The 23,461-nt window shown below is 45.9% G+C and overlaps 1 protein-coding gene across 4 annotated transcripts in view; it reads left to right on the top strand.

Moving 5' to 3' along the window:
* The first annotated feature begins 204 nt into the window (after window positions 1–204).
* LOC119165449 (uncharacterized) overlaps window positions 205–23,461 on the top strand; it is a 61,031-nt gene continuing 37,774 nt past the window's right edge. For 2 of the 4 annotated variants that reach the window (XM_075871894.1, XM_075871897.1), the window contains exons 1-8: window positions 206–340; window positions 3,708–4,119; window positions 6,453–6,543; window positions 9,534–9,802; window positions 13,872–13,982; window positions 15,429–15,629; window positions 19,692–19,862; window positions 21,682–21,756. In XM_075871894.1, the coding sequence (XP_075728009.1) occupies window positions 3,826–4,119; window positions 6,453–6,543; window positions 9,534–9,802; window positions 13,872–13,982; window positions 15,429–15,629; window positions 19,692–19,862; window positions 21,682–21,756 (1,212 nt within the window). In that variant the 5' untranslated portion in view covers window positions 206–340; window positions 3,708–3,825. Of the gene's footprint in view, window positions 341–3,695; window positions 4,120–6,452; window positions 6,544–9,533; window positions 9,803–13,871; window positions 13,983–15,428; window positions 15,630–19,691; window positions 19,863–21,681; window positions 21,757–23,461 lie in introns of those variants that run through there. The other 2 variants (XM_075871895.1, XM_075871896.1) reach the window with 2 other exon arrangements.

Here is a 23,461-nt window from a genome sequence, read left to right as displayed (position 1 = left end):
ATCACCATGTTTGACATCTCGCGTAGAATTAAAAACTTCATTGAGAGTTTTGTTGTAGGTTTTGGCCAATCACAGGACGAGCAGCAACCGGGTGCAGAGCAACAACCAGCCAATCGCAGCGAAGCTTTGCGGCTGCATCGGCTTTTGAAAATGCGTTCCGGCTGAGCACCCGTGCACGCGCCCGCTGGTTTTTCTTCACGTGCAGCCCGCTGGTCGAGCCCGCAGCTTACTGGCAGTTTTCCTGCGGCCCCGTGTGTTCGTGTCTGCGGCAGCAACCGTCACTGCGACGTTTACTGCATTGAGCACGAGAGACACGCAACGAAAAAGCCGCCACAAGACGGTGAGCGCGCTGAACCGTCACGCCGGTTGGATTTTGGAGACGTGCTTTGTTGTGCGTTGAGGGAGGGTGGGTCCATATTTACAGCTTGCTGTCGGGATTCGATCGTCGTTGCTTAGAACTTCGCCCTACAGGCAAGCCCGTTACTCGTATTCTACACTCTCGTACCGCGACCGAAAACGGAGGTGATCAAAAACAGTCGCCGTTTCAATTGCTTTCTGAAACCAGTAGCCCTCGCAGCTTGGCGCATGATGCGGTATCAGCCCATCGTTACGCCACTACTACTGTTTGTGAGCTTTTTTTCTTTAGTTGTATTGTGCATCACCAGGTTCGGTCAGATACGCCGGTGAGCTTCTGTTTAGTATTGGTACCTCGCCTGTGTCACTGGTGGGCCAGTGTCGCATCGCGGTTCTCGCCGTTTGTCGGCGTCGTCAATTACCGAGCGATGGTCGACAGGCGGCTGACACTAACGTGGTGGTTTCCTAAAGGTGCGTTAACCACCGTGTCCAGCTACAGACGTGTGCCCTAGTGGCTAAGGTACTCGGCTGCTGACCTGCAGGTCGCGGGATCGAATCCCGGCTGTGGCGGCTGCATTTCCGATGCAGGTGGAAATGTTGTAGGCCCGTGTACTCAGATTTGGGTGCACGTTAAAGAACGCCAGGTGGTCGAAATTTCCGGAGTCCTCCACTACGGCGACTCTCATAATCATATGGTGGTTTTGGGACGTTAAACCCCACAAATCAATACAGACGTGTGCCGCGCCTAGCAAAACCTTTTCTTAAGTCTGTATCACGCAGAGTGAATATTGCGGGGAGAAGGGGAGGTGACACACCCTTCCCAAGGACGTCGTCTCTCGCGATCATACCGTGGCTTTGGGACGTTAAACCCCAGATAATATTAGAAGATCGGGGGGGGGGGGGGCGAGAGTGATCGGGAAATAGAGTAATTCGCAATTTCTGACGAAATCTATTCTCCGGGTAACTGGGCTTTACCCTTAATTTTGGTCTGTCCCGGTCTTAGCATTGCCCTTTAGTCCCAGTCCATCGGAACTGTATATAGCTGAAGTTAGTACTTGGAAACCTTGAATGGGAAATAACATATTGTTGTTTCTATTTGTCTATTCATTACCTTCAATTCATTGCTCCAGCTTTTGTGTTGTTTTTTTTAGCTTTAGGCCACTTGTGAAGTGTATATGGGAAAGAAGTGGAAATTTTAAGGGCTCGGGTTATATCTTGTTAGATGCAATATTAATGTGTATTAACAGACAGCACTGCCAAGGAAAGCATAGGGGATGCTATTAATAGTGAATGTGTAGACGGAAAAGTGGACTTCCTGTAGGCAGGGACGAAACCTGCGTTTAAATGTTCTACCATTGGAGCCAGCGCCGCGCCCATACCCCCATCCACTTTATATATGTGCACTTGCACGTAGAAGCCTTAGTCAGCGCTGTTAGTAGCCATGATGGCAAATGTGGAACACTTTCTTTCTGCCTCTTGGCGTGACATCGCCCCGCCGTGGTGATCTAGTAGCTAAGGTGTCGATCCTGCTGACCCGCAGGATCGAATTCTGGCTGCATTTTCGATGGAGGCGAAAAAGCTGTGTGCTCAGATTTGGGTGCACGTTGAAGAACCACAGGTTGTCGAAATTTCCCGAGCCCTCCACTCATGATCACATGGTACTTTTGGGACATTATACCCCACATATCAATCAAGAGTCGGCGATTTCCAGGCAACTAAATTTACCTGTACATTCCATGCGATGTGCTGCACTGTAATGTTTGGCTAACATGATTGACAGCGTTGGTTGGAGATGCTGCACTCTAACGTTTGGCTAACATGATTGACAGCGTTAGTTGGAGATGCACAACCAGCCGCTAAAATTCGTATTTAGCAACATGAAATGGCCTGAGCAGGTATTTTGCACAGCTTTTTGAGAGCACCAATAAGAATCGATAATGAAAATCTTATCCAAATCAATGAATATAAAGGAATTGCCCCAGTTACTTAAATGCATTAATTTTTTGGTGCTCTTTATGCGCGAGTGGTGCAGTATGTGCACTAGATTTGTCAAAAGTTCCCAGACCACAACCCCATGCATTCCCTCGGCAGCGTGGCGTGGGAGCGTTTGATGGACCTTGTACAATGTCTGATTGATATGTGGGGTTTAACATCCCAAAACCACCATTTGATTATGAGAGACGCCGTAGCGGAGGGCTCCGGAAATTTTGACCACCTGGGGTTCTTTAAAGTGCACCCAAATCTGAGCACACGGGCCTACAACATTTCTGCCTCCATCGGAAATGCAGCAGCCGAGTACAGTAGTCGCTAGACCACCGCGGTGGGGCCTTGTACAGTGTCTGTCTCATGCTCTGTTCATCAGTGTTTTAAACTGTGCTTGCCAACAAAAATGCAGCAGCAATGCCTAGCTGCAAGTGAAAAGACACCGCGATAAATGCCTTTTTTTTTTCTCATATTAGTAAATTATTCTATTTCACTACTAAGATCACCGCGCTTGCTGTGAAAAGACGCACTTGGTAAGCCAGAAAATGCGGGTGGCCACGTCACCTTGGCTTGCCAAACACTGTGGTGTTGGTGTTGTCATAGATTTGGCAATATTCTAGGGCCTATATAACTTCCAATCGCTAAAGGTGGAGCACATTTGCCCTCTCAGGCTGCCAGTGACTTGGCATACCAATTTTCAGAATATTTCATTTATCCAATTTAAAACATAATTCGACATTCCCCACTATTTACATGTGTAGATTTCGTTACAAAATTTAAAATTAAGCTTTGGCTTTGCTTTCATCTTTTGTTATTAACCTATCTATAATGGTAAAAATTTATGGTTCTCAGAGTACATTTGTTTCACTTTCATGTCTCTTTAATCCTGAGCTGACGAGCAGTTCGACACTGACGAAGTAACGCAAAATAAGAAATATGCATTTTGCTACATTTCTCTATTTCACTTGGGTTGCACATTAAAGCAAATCCTATTAAACCATAAACAGCCAACCTTTAAAATTTAATTTCAAGAACCTGAAATGGCTTGCATGTGTGTCATCGGGCACAGCTAATGCCGTTACCAATGAAGGCATCTATAGAAAGTTTCGTTGCGGTCAGCAGACAGAAAAACTGCGGGAGTGTGAAGCTTTTGAAGTATGCCATTGAATGTGAGTAAAGACTGGGGTATACAACCAGTGTTCAATCAAATGAGGCCTCTTGGTAGAACAATGCTCATCCCGTCCTCTTGTTCATCAGTGTTCAGTTTATGCTGCTTTACCAGCAATCCCAGCGACAAGTATCGCTTGTTTTAACAAGCCGTGCCATCATCATTCTCTCTCCAGCAGGTGCCATCATCATTCTCTCTCCAGCAGCCATCGTTCAGTGGACCGGCACACCATGTCGACCAGTTCCTTCGCGGGCAGCGCAGCCTGACTTTCGTAGAACTGGCAAGGTGCTTTGTCTGTAGCTACCACTGAAGCGTCGACAATGGCACCGCTGCAGAACCGCAAGCGGCGTTCCACCGAGACAGCGTCGTCAGCACCGAAACGCCGCCGCTCTGGCAACAACCCGCCATCGCCCGGGGCACGCGTAAACGTGGCCGTGAGGGTGCGCCCACTCAGCGAGCGCGAGTCCGAGACGTCAAGCATCGTCCGCGTGGTGGACAACAGGTGCCTCGTCTTCGATCCCAAGGCCGAAGCCGAACCCTTCTACTTTCAAGGGCAGCGGGCGTGCGGGGGCCTCGTCAAGCCGAACAAGGACCAGACGTTCATGTTTGATCAGGTTAGAGAAAATGTAGCATCAACTCTCTGTGAACTCCTTCTGTGCCGTGGTTACCCTGAACTGGTCGAGTTATTAAGCACACGTTTCCTTAGTTAGGGAAACCCTCATAATGTTTATTTAACAAGCTCCCTCTTGATAGCACAGTTAAATTCTTCCTCACAATAAAGTCTCGCCTACTTTTGGTGCCCAATGATTTGCACACTTCCATATGTTCGACCACAGCAAAACAGACACGAAAGTTCACAGCAGTGCAAGTTGAGAAATGGCAGAGTTATTAAGCAATGCTCCTACAAGCCTACTTTAGACACAACGGCATTGTTTGCGAAAAACCCAGCACTAACAAAAAATACGAGCTGGAAGATGTGCTGGTCACGTGCATTATTGGCTGCACCGTTTTACAATAACTAATGCTTTTGCGATCACGGACTTGTTGGCAATCGGACATTTCTGATAAACAAATCTGTTCTTCTAATAAGGTCGCTTGTCATTTCACGTTACCATGTTTAATTGTTGCATTTCACCATTTCTCCTAAGATGTGTTGTTGCCTGCATCAGTGGAGGTGTTGCCCGGCCATCCACATAAGGGAATGCCTGATCCCTAGTGAGGAGCAAGAAATTCAATATAGAGCATTGTGCATTGCAATAGAAAAAAAAATTGTTAGGAATGTGCAGACACCAATCTCCACTTTCCCCTCATTTCTGCAATTAGAAAAAAGACCCCAATTTTTGAATTTTTTATAACTCCTCCCGATTGTTAAAAAAAAAATCAGAGTGCAAACAGGCAGCACATTCCTACATGCCCAGGTACCAAACACATACAGCGTTCACGTGTAACTGTTTCTTCATATGCAGTAAAACGTCATTAATTTGAAGTCGTGGGGTTGTGAGAAATCTTCAACATGTTTTTTTTTTAAATGTTTTTGAAACATACAAAAAGTGGGATGCAAGGAGCTTGTAATTATTCAAAGTAATCTGGGCTGGTCATTCGCTGTGCTGGCTCCCAATTTTACCGCAAACACGGGAATCGCGGGTCTAGCTGCTGCCACCGGGAGGGGGGGGGGGGGGGCACGTCGTCTTGATTAACTGAAATGCGCGCTTGCGGAAAACAAGACATTTTCACTGCAACACAGCAGTGACGCGCGGGCAGCACGCCATGATGCGACCGTGTGCCCATTCTTTCGGTGAAAATAAAGAATTTCATAATGGCCTGTGTGAGGAAATTTGCGATGTGTCTTGACTGAAACATTTGATGATTGATGCTTTCGAACTTAGTTCTCAATGTAGGCGTTGCAGGCAAGAACTCCGCTAGCTGTGCTGGAGCAACCGCAATCGGAGGGTCTCATAAGTTGCTAATTCCGCCAAACTGTCCTTTATTAGTTTCGCTATATCCCCAGAAAGAATGGGTAAGTCATGATGCGCTCACGTTGCGAGAAGCAAGGCTTGTTTCCTCAGGCGCACATTTTGGCTGACTGCGACACTGTATTTTTTTTTTCTTTTTTTATGCTGTAAGTAGCGAGGCTTGGGTGCTTCAGCTGCCACTCATTTGCATCGCTACGGTGCATTTATTTGCGACTCTTGAGAGCCGTTTTTTTCGCGGGTTTGTGGCGACATTGGGATCGAGCATTAGCACATGGCACTCGAAGTTTTCGAATTAACTGGACTGCTGCTAGCCACTGCCTTAAATTATCCGCTCAGGCTAACATTGCAAAATACAAGACTGCGGAAATATTTCAAACTAAGTGGCATATCGAAATAAGGGAGTTTCAATTGATGAGGCTTTACTGTACAGTAAGAGCACCGCTGAGTAAGCGAACCTTCGCTGTCTTTGTTTCCTGGTGAAATTCGTCTTGTCGACTCTAGGGTGTAAGAAGAATGAAGGAAAAGAAATGCATATGTATGTCTTGATCGTATGTGCTGTTGGCTTCTATGGTGTTTGTGTGTGCATCGCATGTGCATATTCAAAGCATTGGTACAATGAATAAACAGTTGGAAGCGAGTGCTGTATGTTTTTGGTGCCTGGGTGTGTGTGTGTGTGAATGTGCCGAGTGATTCTGCTCTTTTTTGAAAATGAGCAACTTTTGACAGCATTAGTGCAAATCTGCTGCATCTTGGCCTGCAAAGCCCCCCTCCCTTTGCAATTTGCCATCTGGCACCCCCCTTCCATCTAGAAAAGTTGCCTACCCCCAACTTTACGGTCTGATTTTCTGTGCAAAGCTCGCTCTGCGTGCCTTAGGTGGAACACTTTTATAAAGATGGCTCGCGGACAACATTACATTTTTGTGTTTTTCCCTGCACACTGTACTTGAAGCTGTCCATTGTCTTTCTCGTTGCAGGTATTCGATGAAGATAAGGACAATGAGTTTGTCTTTGAGCACACAACCAAGGAAATGCTGACGACGCTTCTTGATGGCTGCAACTGTTCCGGTAAGTGTCGACGACCGATCGGACCTATGACGGTGTCAGGGGGCATGGGACTCATATCGGACATCATTAATACGATTCCATTTTTCTCTGCCAAGCTGCTCCGGAGATGTTGAAAGTGCTAAAATTGTGTCACACTGCCCCCAAACAGCCTCAGAAGCAAAAGCTGTGGTGCCCACGTCAGCTGAAGCTTGTTTCCGCAGGCGCACATTTTGGCTGAAGCTGACGTGGGCACCGAAACTGCACCTAGCTACGCCAGTGAAGTATGTCTCTTCTATGCACCCTTCCAGTGAATGCTCTCGCGTTGCTGCGATAATGCCCCCTGGGTTATTGCAAATGTGCGACCTCCCCCAAATTCCACTGCTAGGCTGTGTCTTGAATGCGCAGTGTTATACAGGCCCGGAAATGAAGAAAAGCATCTAGGGATAGAGGCATGGCACATCGGTAACAGTGGTAGCACTTGTGTTAGTCGCACCATCGGTCAACTTTCACAAAGAAGAAATCAAATTTCCTAACAGTTGTCTTTTATGTAGAGACCGCACACGTGCTGGGTTAATAGGTTCGCTCACTTCCTGGGCATGGGCCGGTAAGTTTTTCGCGACTTCTCTCTTTTCTACCATTGTGAGCATGCGCGTTGTTGGTCAGAGTTTGTGGTGTCGTGACTTATTTCTTCATTCCGTGTCTGCACATCCAGTTTCTAAGAATGAAATACTGTATACTTCGTACTACTTGATGGTGCATGAGCATACCTGCCAAGCCTCCGAGATTCCCTGGAAGACCCCGGATTCGGACCAGTTGTCACGATTGTACAGTTTTTCGGCAAATCTCCTAAAGATCGAAATGCTGTCCTTGATCCAGCCTGATTGACAAAAATACAGCCCAATCTGATCCAGGCTTTTCGCAAGGCTATCGCATTTTATTGTAAACTAATTCAGGAGGCATTCATCTAAACCTATAGTAGTATCTCGGCGATGCGAAACGGGCAGATACGACTATGTTCATTGGGTCGAAATTCGAATGTTTCGAGCACTTTTCGTCATCGCGGCAGGTCGTTGAAACCGAAGCCGTCGAACTAATGTGGAGAGCAGCGTGCCCGAAGCTTCAGAGGGACACGCACGGCCTGCGAACGCACTGTCAAAACTGTGGCTATTGTTCGCCACAACTGCTTTAGACGAAACCGCAGCCGCTCTTGACACGATCTTGTGTGGCGACGCCGTAATTGACCGAACTTCGAAAGTGCACGCGCGTCCAACTCTCGACCAGTCAGGGCTACGTTGCTTTGCACCAACACTGTGGACAGAATCGCGGCAGATGCGATCATATTTAGGACAAAGTTACATGGTTTTAAAAACACATGCGCAGCCAGTGCACGCGGATTGAAAACGGAAATGCCATTTTCCATAACCACCGCGTGCGACACTGCGGTCGCGGTGGCACAATTACTAGCACCGCATGCGGCTAACACAGCAGTAGAGGTGACGACGTAAACATGCAAGAATCGTTTTGGCGTTCCTGTCCAAAGAATCTAGTAACGTTGCTCCTATCTACGTTCTTTGGCTATAATCTGGCATTCAGTTTTCAGTTAGCCCTAAGTGAAGCTTCGACCGCACTTTCCAGGCAGCCAGCCGCGCCGTCCCGTCCTTTCACGTGTGTGCCAGGAAGACATACGCCAGTTCTTTTGGCAGAAATAGATTATGCTAGTTTTGATGACTCGAAATTTCAAGAGATACAGGTCTTTTTTGACCCCCTTTGAGATTTGCTCCTTCTACTGCAGTTTGGGAACCCTAACCTTTGGTGTTTGGCCACTCCAAGCCATTTGAAGACAACACAACACTAATAATTGCTGACCCCCTGATAAATAAATAGGTTCACCCCCCCCCCCCCCTCCTCTTCGTTGCAGAAGTCTCTCGGATTGAGAATCCTTAACCTTGGCAGGTATGCATGAGTACAAGACTACCATAATGTTCAATTCATTTTATTTTTGCCATCAAAAACAAAACCTGATAGTAGAGGAGCCCAGGATAAAAACCCTCTCTCGATAGTTTGACAACGCTCTGGACACTGGTGAAAAATGATGCAATGTCGTGGTGAAAAATGACACAATTGGCCTGGCTGGTTTTCTAGCACATTGTGTCATTTATAGGTGGTCAGAGAAACAAAGCCAACTGTTTCGCACAAATTGTTCCACAGAAAGTGCGATTAAGCGAGGGATTCCGAAATTTGAACGTGGAAGGGGGACGGGGAACGGCCATTTTCGGCATCTTCAGTGTCTTCATCTGCGCCATCTTTGGTATACACTTTATCAAAGCAGTTTATATGGAGGCTCACTATGCCACTAAGTAAAGCTATATGTGTAGGCGATCAAGAAGGAACTCCAAATAGCGCAAGGACAGTGGCCACCGTTGTTCCTTTTGCCTTCCACCGCCCAGAGGAAGGAAAGAGGCACAAGGACAACGGTGGCCTCTTGCCTTTCCTCTGCCAAGTGCAACCGCCTTAACGGGGTTTGAAAGCTGTGTCCTTTTTCAGTTTTCACTTTCCTGGCATACAGCAGCTGCATTTGTAAGATTGAAAGCAAAAAAAAAAGAGTACTTAAAAGCAGCTGTAAGGAAATTGGCGATGTCTGCAAACCTTAGATTCTTAGTTTGCTGAAGCGAATTACCAGCCATGGTGGTCTGGTGGTCACGGTTCTCGACTGCTGACCCGAAGGCTGCAAAGTTGAACCCCTGGCCATATTTCCCATGAAGGCGAAAATGTTAGAGGCCCATGTAGATTTAGGTGCATGCTAAAGAATGCCAAACGGTTGAAACTTTCGGAGCCATTTACTATGGCGTCCCCTATCATAATCATGTTGTGGTTTTGGGGATGTAAAAGCCCCACTATTACTGTCCTACAGCGAATCGTCGGCCGATTTGCCAGTGCTGCGCTTACTTATGAATAGTCCAATAAAAATCGTTACTGCTGGTCAAGGGTTTAACATCCGCGGTTGTTCTCAGTGTTTGCGTATGGCGCAACCGGTGCCGGCAAAACGTTCACAATGCTGGGCTCCGAGGAGTGTCCCGGTGTCGTCTCCCTGACTGCCAGCGAGCTGTACCGGCGCGTGGACAAGCTGCGCTCCGAGGGCCAGTCGTGCGACGTGGCGGTCGCCTACCTGGAAGTCTACAACGAGGTCGTGCGCGACCTACTGTGCCCCAATGGACCATCGCTGGTCGTGCGCGACGACCCGGCCAAGGGCATCGCCATTTCCAACCTTTCGATACACAAGGTCAGTCCATGTCCAGATACCTACTAGCCGACTCGGTACGTTTTGTTTCTTGTACTTGCCTGCACCATGAGGTATAATTGTCAGCTCTAGTATAATCGCTGATGTTCGAAAAAATCTCTAGCAGTCATTCAGAGCTCTCTGTGACTGTGCTGTAGCCCCAAGAGTCATTAGAAGCTTAAGCGAGTTTTTATTCATTGCACCTCTCCATCACAAGAACTCCACCTACTTCGACTTTCCCCGCTTTCAGACTTATCTGCTGCTTTGATTTTTCCGAATTTTAAGTTTCGCCACGTTAGCAGGTGTGCCTGCTGTTGCAATTGCAAAATTTATCTAGTTTTGTATGTTAAACATTTGTTGAGGATTGCTTTCATTTTGCGACATAGATGGGGGCATTCTGATATTGAACAATGCACAAGAGTTTAAAATTACCAAACTCTTGTGCATTGTTCCAAGCACAGCCTACTCTTAGAGATGTTGATCGAGAGGAAATCGCTAACATGACTGATAAAGTGGCTCTCGTGGACCGGTGCGTTTGCAAAGATGTAGGAGTCACCTGTTTGGTGAGAGAACTCTGCAGCAGTAAGTTGGAGGAAAAATGCGAGAGGACCATGCTCAGCACCTTAAATTTAAGTGCGTCAGCCACTGCTGACTATGTCGTGTTGTCAAAATGACTTTTCTGTCTCGAAGCTGTGTATGATGAGCCCTTGTTGGATAGTCTGGAAGCCGTCTGTATGATGATCAGCCCCTGTTCGGATAGTCTGGAAATCGCACTTGCTGCGTTGTCATTGAAGAAGTGACTGCTCTAGTGCTGATTGAGTTAGTGATTTATGATACAGTTGAAACTAGACTTAACCATGGGACGAGATCCGCAATTTAGATCCGCAACGACAAATTTTGTTCGAGAGGATTACAAATTTATTGCCTAGTGAAAAACGCCAGGCCTGCGCAGAAGGCGCAGAACAGTCACAGCGAAAGCTAGAAAAGCGGCCTTTCAGAGCCTTTTCTTAACACTCATCGTGTTACTGCTGCAACCACGCTTGCTTGATGCCCACTACGGCATTAATAATAAAAATTTTAAAGTAGTAGGCCGGCATACGCTTTGCTATTCTTCGTCGTTCTTCTGAGAAGTGTGGCATCCGCTAAACTATTGCGAGGAATTTTGTGCCAATTGTTCATGCAGTGGCTGACGACGATGAGGAATTAGTCATGTGCCACAGTTAATTGCTGATCAGAAAGAAGCGTTTGTGAGGGGTTGGAGCATTTGACAACCCACTCGTTACGCTATTCGCATTGTGCGACGGCTGCTTGTTCTTTCATTGTTTTTAAGGCTTTATAAGTCGTATTTACGCAATTGCTTTCCCAACATCAAGCCTGCACAAGGCAAGTTTGCCAACAAGTCCCAAGCACCAGTGTGGCTCAGTCGTAGAATACTGGGCTTGCACTCTGTGGACCTGGGTTCGAGCCCCACTGTTTCATTGGTACTATGTTGTTTTTTTTTTAATTTCGCGCGATGTGGTGGCGGCGGCGGCGGCGGACCAAATCGCAACTCGGGCGCTGCGCGAGACCAGAGTTGCGATTTCATAACAGCTTTCGCTGTATGAAATTTCTGCTTGCGTGCACACTTCGCGAGAAGTGGGCCAGTGAAATCAAAGCATCTTCACGGAAGGTTCACAGCATCCATCGCCTGGCTTGGTGAGGGCACGATAGCTTCGACTGTATTCAAATCGTTCGTATCTTCCTACTCCTCTTGTGTGCCGGAAAGAAGCTGCACTATCTGTTCATCATTGAGAACTTTTGGTGTGTCAGTGTCTATGTCAGCGATCACGTCGACGAATTCGTTGAAATTCTGATGTGCGACGACTTCGTCATGCTACCGAAACTCTTCCCCATTGTTGGGCAATGCCTCTTCCTTCTTGCGCTTCAGCGTGTTCTGTCGATCGCCAGCCAGATGGCTTGAGAGGCTTGCTTTAAAGGTTGTTGCCGCGCTCGTTGCAATGCACACATGCCTGCTGCATCTTCCAGCTACACTGTGCCTTAAGACTGGTGCACACCGGCGACTAGCAGCGGTCGCGCGACCATTTGCGACTGATCGCAAATAGTCGCGAACGGTCGCAAAGCGACTGCTTTGGCTAGTCTCTTCCTGACCGATTTTTCAGTCGCCCGACTGTGGTCGCAAAGCTGCTGAAACCAATCAGCGATGCTCAATTTTTGTCGTTTGTTTTTCTATTGGGCTGGTGAGAACAGATAAAAACAAGAAATGCAGCACGCTCCGTTTGCTCCACTCACTCATCTGGTTGATCAGCGCTGGTCTCCAGAGTTCTCACTGATAACGAGATCCGGACGTGACTCTCCGGTATTGCGACTTCCGGTTGCTCGCATGCAGCCCCTGCCGGTGTGAACATCAGTCGCTCTTTGGTCACCAGTCGCGAATGGTCGCGCGGCCACTGCTAGTCGCCGGTGTGCACCATCCTTTACAGGGTGTTGTCGTCCGTGTGTGCGCGTCCATTTGTTGCATGATGCGAACGGTTTGTGCAACTCTTGTACTTTAATCATGACGTGGAAGTTGGATTGCATAAAGGACGCTCCGCTCGCTGCAGCGGCCACATTTGTGAAAAGAGTGCCATAACTACAAAGTAACCGTGACAGTTACAGTATTTCATAATCATCCTGTGTGTACCTACCTGCTTGTTATGTGTGTTATTAATGTTTGAGAAGCATGCTTTAACTGTCAAGCTGTGACAGTTGTGTATTTTAGCACTTGTGTGCTTTTATGCATAATTTGTGCTTGAAGAGCCTCTGGAAGTTTCGAGCGGTTTGCCGTTATTCACATTGCATTCCAGTTTGTGGCTATCTCATTCGCTGCTACTGTTGTGGAGAAACTGATGTTTACCTTCCTTTTTTTTGCAATTTGCTGTGCGCCGAGCATAGCAAATTTTAACATTTAATGTATTTTAACACTTTTAATGTGCACCCTGTGCTATTTAAATACGTACTGCTACTATTTGAAATTGTTTCCACTTTGCTTAGAACAAAAAAAATGACATTTGCACAGGTCCTGTTGGAATTCTCGAAACTATTCTTAATTTATTTTGACTATTCGATTGAAATTTATTTGACCGAATCAATATTGGCCTCAAATTTACTATTCGTCCATCCCTACTAGCTTTGCTTGAAGAAACGGGTAAAGTAGTTGTGACTGGAGTGCTAGTTGTAAATCGGGCAAGAAAGCTTACTGAGTGCATCGGCTGCAACATTTTTAGGCTTATGCAAATAGTGAATTTCCAGTTCGAAGTGAATAGCGAGTTTGGTCAAATAATTTCGAATCGAATTCTAATACTATTTTATTTTATAAAAAAAATTGGCATATTTGTCATGACCTAACTAATCTGCACAATATTTTTTCAAAAAATGAAACAGGGCCTGTGCAATTCTTTTTTTTTTTTTGTTCAAAGAAAGTGGGAACGACTTTGCATACTAGCAAGAATTGACTTTTGGGAGGATGTGAGTGATGACCTGTAAAATATGTTGTTTTAAAATGCACCACACTTCAAGCATATGAGCCTGTATACCAACCTTTGAAACTTCAAAAAATGATCAATCGATGTGAGCTTAGTATGTTCATTTAACCTCGAAGTGGGGCCTCGCGGCAGTCTTATTTCCCCTGAGTAGGTGTTCTCACGGCTTGGCACTCTTTTGCTGCTGTGAAAGTACCTTTACAGGTGCTATATGCCGGCTAATATACACATCTATATTCGTTCATCTCGAATACTGCAAAATTTTCATTAATTTGAAGCGAATTCAAACACCGCAATACAGTGGACTCTCAGTAAATGGAAATCTGATAAATGGAACTGCCGCTTAAATGGAACAGCTGGCTCTGATACGATTGGTTTCATGCCTTCATACTGCACCCCAGTTCACCTCTTGGTCAACGGAACTGCTGTTACACGGAACACATTTTCCCGGTCCCTTCAGGTTTCATTTAATGAGAGTCCACTGTGTTGGTTTGAATACCTGAGGCATTTTGAATATTTGCGCAAGGCTAAACATTTTACACTAACGAATACAGGTGAAGGAGTCGGGGGCACTGTTCGAGTTGCTCCTGAAAGGCAACAGGAACAGGACTCAGCACGCCACCGATGCTAACTCGGAGTCGTCACGGTCCCATGCAATCTTTCAGGTAAGGACAAGATGCTGTTGCGTGTGTGTTAATGCTACGCAAGATATTTGTGCCCCTGCCAGAAGCAGACACCTCTTTGAGCGCAGTCGAATGGTGTTGTGGCAGTTCAAGTTGCTGAAGTCGATGTACCTCCTCACTGGATCCAGTGCAGTGACAGTTTAGAACAGATGAAAGAATGACTCGTAAAAGAAGATACTAATACTAGGTGTCTGTAGCATAGACTTTCATAATAGTACTTTGTGGGATATGTGGCACAAGTGTCAACGGTAGCAACAACGAATTGCACTTCGCACATGGGAATAATGATTTGTACGACATGGATTTTCCCGAGCTTCGTTCTTTCAGCTCTGTGCAGCCTGCAGTCGCTTTGTTGCAAGAGCAAGTTCAGCAGTCCCACTTCGCAGTTTTGGCCCCCTTTGGGCTCGCCAATGCAAAGCCACAACAGTGTTTGAAGCCGCAAGCAAGACTGCTAGGCAAATTTACGTAGTACCCATCATTTTTATAGTGGAAGTATGATCACAATGCCACGGGAGTTCCCTCTAGCAAGTACAGTGGACTCACAGTAAATGGAAATCTGTTGAACAGAACTGCTGTTTGAATGGAACAACTGCCTCTGATATGATTGGTTTCATCCCTGCATACTGCACCCCTATCCACCTCAAATGGAACTCCTGTTAAACGGAATGGATTTTCCCAGTTCCTTCAAGTTCCGTTTAATGAGAGTTCACTGTATTGCCATGGAGTATCCTACAATTAACTAGAGGAAACTCTGGCACTGCGATCGTTCAGTCACCGTGGGAATGACTGGTAGTACACAGATTTGCCTAGTCTTCAAGCTTGCGGGCATCGAGTGCACTTGTGGCTTTGTGTATAGTTCTTATGCTTTTGTGTCGAATAAAAGAATGGACCGTTGTGAACTTCGTGACCCTATTTGAATTGGCAAGCCTAAAGAGGTCAAGGTGATGAAGTGGGACTGCCGAACCTTTGCTGAACTTTGTCTTGCGGCAAAGTGAATTCAGGCCACAAGAGCCAAGAAGCCAAGAGAAAAAAAGATATGAGAAATCAGTGTTCTACCCATCATTCTCATGAAGTGCCATGCTTTGCAGCTCTCATAGACACTAGCGCCAAAGTTCGCTGTGGTGTATTTGTAGCAAACTCCGAGTGTTGCAGCATATTGTGCAAGTAGGCTTCTACAGGGTATGAGGTACTTAAACCTCATTATATCAAAGTTTCATCTGACACAAAAATAAGTTTTATATCGAAAATTTCTTTACAAACGTATATTCAGAATAAGTGTATCCATTATACAAGATTGTTCTTCATTCACTTCGTTATAGCCACCATTTTGTTATATCGAGGTTTGAGTCTATTTGCAGTTGCTGTCAGTAATCTTGTTTCGTGGTCACTTCAATATTATGGTGTTTCTCGTCTTGTGCCTCCTTTCAGGTTTACGTCACGCAGACGGAGAACGTGACCAGCACGAGCAAGGGGATCCGCGTCTCCAAGATGAGCTTTGTCGATCTTGCCGGCTCGGAGCGTGCCGCTGCCGTGAATAAAAACGTCAAAGACCGGATACGCGAGGGCACCAAGATTAACCTGTCGCTGCTGGCCCTGGGCAACTGCATTGATGCCCTCTCCAAGGGTGGGGTGAGTCCATGTTTGTTGAACTCGCCGTGGTTCCTCCCCTTTCGCTCGTTCGTGGGAGGGGTGTCGTCGCGACAGGCTTGATGCCCGCGAGAAATTCTGGTTGACTTCCAGGTAGTTGAGCATTTGGGTACTACGAGCCGGCAGCTGTAAAAAAAAGTTTAGCCAACTTCGCTGGTTGACATTGATAAAACAGCTAAGATAGTAGCGTGCAGTGGGGTTGAATGAAGTGGATTGAAATGGCAGTAAAACGGCAGCAGTGGCGGGAGATTCAGTGGGCGTAGTGGAGAGTTGTAGGAATGGTTAGAGGAGTGGCACATTATCGGTAGGGGGACTTACCCAATTTCTGCGAGTAAATCCCACTGCGATTTACGAGCTACGGTGGTTGCCAGACATATAAGGCTCCGCTAAGCACAGCTTCACAAGATGGGTTTTAAAGGGGCCCTGCGACACTTGGAACAGCCCTATTTAGCACCGGAACATGTGTTGCGATGATTACTGAGATGAATGCAACGAAAACGATGGACATTGGTGCACGGACAGTGAAAATATAAAACCTCTAAGTTTAAAACTCGAGCAGACGACAAGAAGAAACGTTATCTTTCGCGTTTCACTCGCCTGCTGACGTCAAAGACCTCTTCCAGTCACAGCGCACGTCTCGTAAAAACATTCCGGAAATGCGACCTCAAGGTGTCCTCCGCACATTACTTTGCTACCACTCTTTCTGACGGTGTTGTAAGCATGGGTAATACGAACCACGTGCATCGAGTAGAAGACGCTCCCACAATCACACTGTGTAAGATGCACACATACACTATAAACAGGGTCACTTCTCGGCTTGCGTGCAAGACTAGGTCTACGGCAAGGCTAGCGCCCACTGCTCGTCACATTTTTGGCTCGTTAAAAACGCGACATGCCTTTCCACCTTTAGTGTCTTGCTGGCGTACTATAGCCTCGTTTGCAGGCTGTGTTGTGTTCGTTGTTCTGAAATACATAATTTAGAAACAAAGGATTTATTTCTGAGAAAGTATACAAAAGGTTTTTTCTGTTTTTAGCATTCACTCGTATGACCTAGTTACCATCATATAAATATTGCGTGCTATTTGTCGCGTCGAGTGAATCAAAAGCAAACGGTGTTTGTTGTCACGTCACTTGACATTACGTCACGTCCCATAACAAAAATGGTCGATGTGTGTCACCGTAGTCTATAATCAAGGTAGCTTGTCTCTTGAAATATAATAAATCAATTAGTTAAAGTGGTTAACTAATAAATGCATCAATTTTGGCATTGTCATTTGCACAATGATATCGGCGCGGTGTCAAGTAGGTCCCGCCTTCCCTCGCAGGGCCCACGCGTTGCCGTCGCTCTCTCCCTAGCTTGTCACCGCTCGCCACATGTCACACCTGCAAAGCTGTTCCTCCCCTCCCACTCGCCTCGCAAGGCTGTCTGCTACTAAAAAACTGCTTGCTCTGCACAACTTTTCACTGGTCGCCCCGTATGTGTAGGGACTGGATCGCGTGTTTGTAATTCAGTCAAGGGCGTCTTCACTTAGTTTTCGCTTGATGAGCGCCATCGTCAACGTCGCCACTAGTGTAAGCGTTAGTGCCCGTGAACGTGATGGACCAAAGCGTTGAAAGAGTAGTATTTTAATATTTGATGTATGTTACTGATGCCCAGTCGGCTGCCCAGTTTAGCTTGCTTATGCATGCACTGTTTATGCTCAGTTTACTATGCAATATGTTCGTGTGTTTGCTGTGAATGCCTGGGTGCAATAAATTTATTTCATTTTCAAATACTGCCAATCCCTCAGAGGGATTATTACAGGGGTAGGAGGAAATTTATTGCATGAATTAAAAGAAGTAATGCTAACAACAAAGTATGTGCTATATAAGAAATAAACATTTATACACATAAACAAAATTTTGCACTCTAAATTTACACACAGTAAGTGATTTCATCAAGCAGACCACAGCAACAGCAAAAGAGAAAACAATAAACAGAGCGACATGTGTCCGTGTCAGACAGCTTCTTCCCCTAGTTCAGGGAATAATTCTAGCGTAGGCTGAGTAACAATAAATTCATCTAAAACGTTCCAGTGTCTTACTGCTTGTGGGAAAAAAAAAGAGGTGAAATACATTGTTAGCAGGACAAAATTTCTCTAACGTGAATCTGCGTTTGTGTCACGTTTCTCTGGTAGAGCCATATAAAACAAATGACCTGAGGATAATCTTGTAACTATTGTGTTACAAAGAATGCAGGAATTTCAATCTATGCACTTTTGCTTGGTTACACAAAGTAGCGAGGCCAGCCAGCCGAAGAAGTTCTGTCGGGGAGTCGCTATGTCTGTAACGATTGAATATAAAGCGAATGTCTTTTCTTTGTACCCGTTCAAGCGCAATAATATTGTGTTTAGTGTGCAAAAGCCATGCAACTCTGGTGTCTTCCTATGTTGGTCAGATGAGATTGGTGTAGGCAAGAGAACATGTTTCAAAAGTAGATCCGGCAAGTGATCATTTGAGGAAGGTCAATTTATTAATTGCTTTTTCAGAAATTTACTGCACATGCACGTTCCAGCTTATGTCACTGCTTATCGTGACACATAGTTATCAGCACTGTCAAATGTTTCATAGTATGATACTGTGAGGAAAAGTAAGTGTCGATTTCTTGTTTGTAACGTTCATATAGACTGTCTTATCTGCATTTAACACCATTCGCCAGTCTGAGCACAGCTGAGCCACTTCGTACAGAGAGTTGCTTAGTTTCGTTCGGTCATCTTCAGTTTTAATTGCGTGGTACAGTGTGCAGTCGTCTGCAAATAGCCTATCGTTTACGTCGAGGTGCTGATGATCAATCATTGGGAATGCAAGTCGGTTATTCTCTATTTAGACTAAGTAGCACTCAATGCTGCAGCGTAAAATACGGCTAAAACCCAGTTAGCAGAGATCGCGAATGGCCCACACCGTATCCAAGGGCGTTTACAGTTCAGCCTTTGTATCACCCCGTTTTGTGCTAAGTGTTAGCGCCAGCACTCATGATATAGTTATCAAGCGAGACTGCGCTGTTTCAGAAATTTTCAGTTGTATGTTTGTTTCTTCTCTCTCTCTCCCCTTTTTTTTTCTTTAAAGTATGTCAAGCTGTGTTAAGACTAATGTATAGCTAGAATAGAACATGCTCAAAAACAATTAACGGTACGTATTTCTTGTGGCATTAGTTCAATGTACACTGTGCATCAAAAGTCTGGTGCAAGTGAAGTAATGAGTCTTTCTAAACTGACATAACTAAAGGTTAGGGCAGTTGTCTAAAGAAACCCTTCACAGAGAACCATTGACACCTGTTTTCGTTTCATCAAACCTTTTAGCAATTTATAACACTAGGTGTGCACATTGGCCTGCACCAATTAGCACACTCTAGACGGACATTGCAAGCTGTGTGGATGCAATCGGCAGCGGTGCTTCGATCATCTCAACAGTGGCTTCTGCCGTTGTATCTTGCACCCAACTGTAGTGGCGATGCTGTCTTATCGGAACGGTGGCCTAGAGAACTGAAATGTATTCGACAGCGGCAAAAGGGTCTGATTAATAAATCGACCTCTTTTAGGAGCGAAGCTCTTCTTAGTCTAACCTTGTCATGCGTAACCGAGAGAAGAGATGAGAAAGAAAAAAAGGGCGATATCTCCCGAACAGTATAATAGACAACACTGTCTCATAGAAGTACATACAAACTGCAGTTGAGTGGGGATATCCTAGATGGCGCTGCATTGCTACTCTTTGATTGGCTGCTGCGCGGGCTGTGCCTGGGTAAGCGTAGAACGAATGCCTTTTTCGGTCTCCTGGATGGTCGCTGTACATGGTAGATCGTTGATGGGGCATGGACAAAGCAGAGCGGCGGGCGCGTTTAAGACGCTTGCGCTCGGCTTCCTTAGCTCGCTTCTTGTCGGTGTTACCCGTGCGCCGTCTGCATTCTCGAACGTGATTGCACACGTGCACGGATGTTTCACCCCCACTCATGATCATTCACTTGGCGGATATGCTGCAATTTTTTTTCCTCTCTCTCTTTCCTTCCAGACTCAGCGAGTGCCGTACCGGGGGTCCAAGCTGACCCACATCCTGAAAGACTCTCTGGGTGGTACGTGTCGAACCCTCATGATTGCAGCCGTGTCGCCGTCCAAGCTCAGTTACACCGACACCCACAACACTCTTAAGTACGCCGAGCGGGCCATGAAGATTGAGCTGCAGGTACGGGAAAATTTGTGCGTGTTGTTGTCTGTCGTCCTGTGTAGCGATACGAACGCGTAAAAAAAAACTTGAGGAGCTAGAGATTTCTGTAAATTACGTGGATAGTCAAGCCAGCATGCAATGAGAACAAGGCGTAATTACTAATGGCCTGTCCCGCTTTTTCTTTTCTACTATTAGCCGTTCATGTAATGCCATGCTGCAGTCAAGTTCAGCCAAACCAATTTCCCCCTTGGTATGGGTTTTTTAGTGCAGACCATTACTTTTTGCTTCATTAGAATAAGTGTTCACCTTGTATTGCAGGCCTATTCCGTGATAAGGGTGTTGTATATTTTTCACATGGTACAGTTCAATCTTGTTTCAGTTAGGCTGCATCGGATATGAAATTGGCTTCGTTATTTCCTAAAGGTTATAAACATGTATTGAAGCTACAGCATTGAAGAGCTCGTTATGGCTGCCTGCTTCTTGCATGAAAAAGTAAATGCGAGAATAAAAGTCTATCTTGATCATTCTTTGTTAGAAGACAAGCTCCATAGTGTTTTATGAAATGAGTAGGCACTGTGTTCTCATCTCGGCTCTCTGACGACGATACTGTGTATGAATGGGGTTGTTGGACTATTCTTTTGCAGAATTTCAGAAATTAACTCTACTGATTCGAAAGAATGGCACCATTTATGCACAGAAATAGTGCTATGAATTTGGTGACATCTGGCACAAATTCGTCAAATTCTATCTTAACATGGGTTTAAACTTACACTGTCGCAGACCGATTTTTCTTTTTGCACTCACAAAATTTGGACTTGTTAGATATTCCGGACATCATAAGTCAACCATCCGAGATCCTATGGAGCTAATGCATTTTTCTTTATCGACTTTACGAATGAATTTGCACCTGGAACTTGGATTTTTTAACTAAATTTCTCATTTTTAGCCACACTATTGGCCGTTGCAGACGTCGCAATATTAAAGCTTCCACTGGCAAGAAATCTGACGTGTTTCAAGGCTGTGAAAAACTTTCCCTGTACAGTAGAGCGCCGATTCTGAGGGGTGGATCGCAGTCTTTGTTCGAACAGTATGTACGCCAACTTCGCCACGAGTTGGTGCATCAGACCAGAAAAGTCGTCTTTTTCGTCGTCAACTGTGGTGTGCCCGGTAATGTGCCCAACCTCGGGAAATAACTGAACAGCGTTGCTTGTTAGGTGAATTTGTAGTTGTCAGTTATGACGGCACTTAGCGCAAACACTAGACAAGAGACTAACGAGAGGATGTCGATGCAGCGCTTTCTTCCAACTAAAATTCATTTTAAGGAAACACACATACATATGCAGACCAAACGACCAAAGAAAAAAAAAGAGTGGTGAGAAAAAAAGTACACTCAAATCTCGGTATAACGAATCTGGATATAACAAAATATTTGGTTATAACGAAGTAAATGAAAAATAGTGTCGCAATAGATTTAGTGTTAAGAATAAACCTTTATAACAAATTTTTGGATATAGCAAACTTATTTTCCTAATGAGGTTTCAGTGTAGATAAAATATAAAATGTATGCTCTATGAGAAGAATAACAGGTCAGCATCGTGTTTTTTTTTTTTCTGCTCGCACCGGAAGGATAACATATTAGTGGATGTCTACCCTATGTTTGATTTCCAGCCCATTTTAATTGTTTTACCAGCAGATTTTCAGAATGATCCTTATCACTTCCCGTAGATTCATCGCATTGAGATTCGACTGTACTTACTGAGTGATTTTTTTCTTTCTTTTTTTTTTCACACTGCTACTTCTGTTTTAGTTCTTGGTGGTAATTGCACTCTTCACGCAGGCCAAGAAAAACGTCCTCAACGTCAACGTCCACATGTCGATGTACAGCTCGCTCATAGAGGAGTACAAGCAAAAGGTGAGACACCAATTGCTCTCGGGGCCTGATATAACGATCGTCTCGCGCTTGCCTTGTTTAAGCTTTGCCGTTCCTTATGGTGGCATGTGAGTTAGCTGCAGTATGTTTCAATTGATGAATGAGTGAAATTGCTTTTTATCACTGCGTGATGCATGCTATATTTATTTAGAAGTACCTTACAGGCCTCTAAAAGCATTGTGTAAGGGGGTAATACAAGAAACATTTTAAAGGTGTATAGTGTACAAAAAGATAAAAAAGAATATGAGAACAGCATAAAAAAAGTTATTGTAACACAAGTGGGAATGTATTACCTAACATGATAGCGTTATGTTCTATACAACAAAAAGAGGCAAAAAATGCACATTTTCAAGCATGACAGCTCATTTACACAATAGAGCAAAAGCCCACATATAACGGCCCCACTTAAAACAAACTTTTGCTTAAAACGAACAATATCCGCCTGACCGTAAAAGTACACATTCGTTCAATGGCATAAAATCGCACTTGCAACGAACGTCTCTGAGCACCGTTGCTCGGTTTTAACTAACGGGGTCGGCGCTCTGCCGACTTGCCTGGAAACCACTTTCGGCCACCGATCAGGCATCGGTGAGGTGTCCATACATTCTTACTGTTAAACGCCGAACCTGCCTTCGCGCCCCTCTAGGTTCCGCTCTCCCCGACCGCTTTTTGTTACGCACCCCTCCGTCCTTTGTCCCCCCGCTACTCTGAGCATCCCGCATCACCAGACAAGGCCCATGTTTTCACACTGCCACCGATCTTTCAAAGACTCGTTGGTGATCTACCATGTTTTTGATTGCTGATACTGTTGTTGACGTCGCCGGCCTGGAGTGACCAGTCTATTCGCCAATATCGTCGGCCACCGGCTGTATCCGATTGTCTGCGTCTAGTGCACGCGTTTTCGCTACCCCACCGACTCTGATAATTTGCGATTCGTTTCGTGTTCAGGACTTCTTCTCGCTCACTTCACACTCGGCTCAGCATGCCCTCTGCACGCGTGTGGAAGCCCGAAAATGGCTGTTAATTTGCGCGGAACGAATCACAAAATATCGAAGTTGGTGAGGCCACGCGAACCCGCCGGCGCAACAAATTGATTTTTTCAACAGAGCCGCACTAACCGATCCAGGCAGCCGTGTTTTGACTTCTGCGCGAGCAGGCACTCTTTCAAGTTTTTCTACATGTGAGTTGCGTGTTTTGCGGACCTTTTAAGCAAGTGCCCGGAGACGCAGCTGAGCTGCCGACGAGAGCGGACGCGTTTCGACGGCTCCGTGAAGATCGGCTGAAAGCATCGGCTCGCGCGACCATCGCCCCACCGGCGTTCCCCCACTCTCTGCGCCCTGGCTCAACGCAACGCCGCCCAGCTCTCTGGCCCCACCGGCTAAGGACAGACCTGCCGGACGCCCTGGACGAGGCCGTGGGGTCGCCCCCAAGCACTCTTCTTCCGGACACCATCGACGACCTGGACTAACCACCCTTGGTGCCGTTCACTTCAACATTGTGCGTGGGACGCTCGCCAGGACAGTTCCGGCGTCTCGCCGGTTGCATCTGGCAGCGGCAACGCTCCCGTGTTCTTCATGTGAACCAGTAACGATGGCTGCAGCGGAGCTTAAGACGCAGCCATCACAACCATCATCCGCTCCGAAACGCAGTGCGAAACGCGTGGCTGACTCACAAATGGGAATAGATG

The sequence above is a fragment of the Rhipicephalus microplus genome, chromosome 8, assembly GCF_043290135.1.
Source record: "Rhipicephalus microplus isolate Deutch F79 chromosome 8, USDA_Rmic, whole genome shotgun sequence".
In the NCBI taxonomy this organism is placed as follows: Eukaryota; Metazoa; Arthropoda; class Arachnida; order Ixodida; family Ixodidae; genus Rhipicephalus; species Rhipicephalus microplus.
Note: the sequence above shows the minus strand (reverse complement) of the source record. Positions and strands in the feature narration are given on the sequence as shown.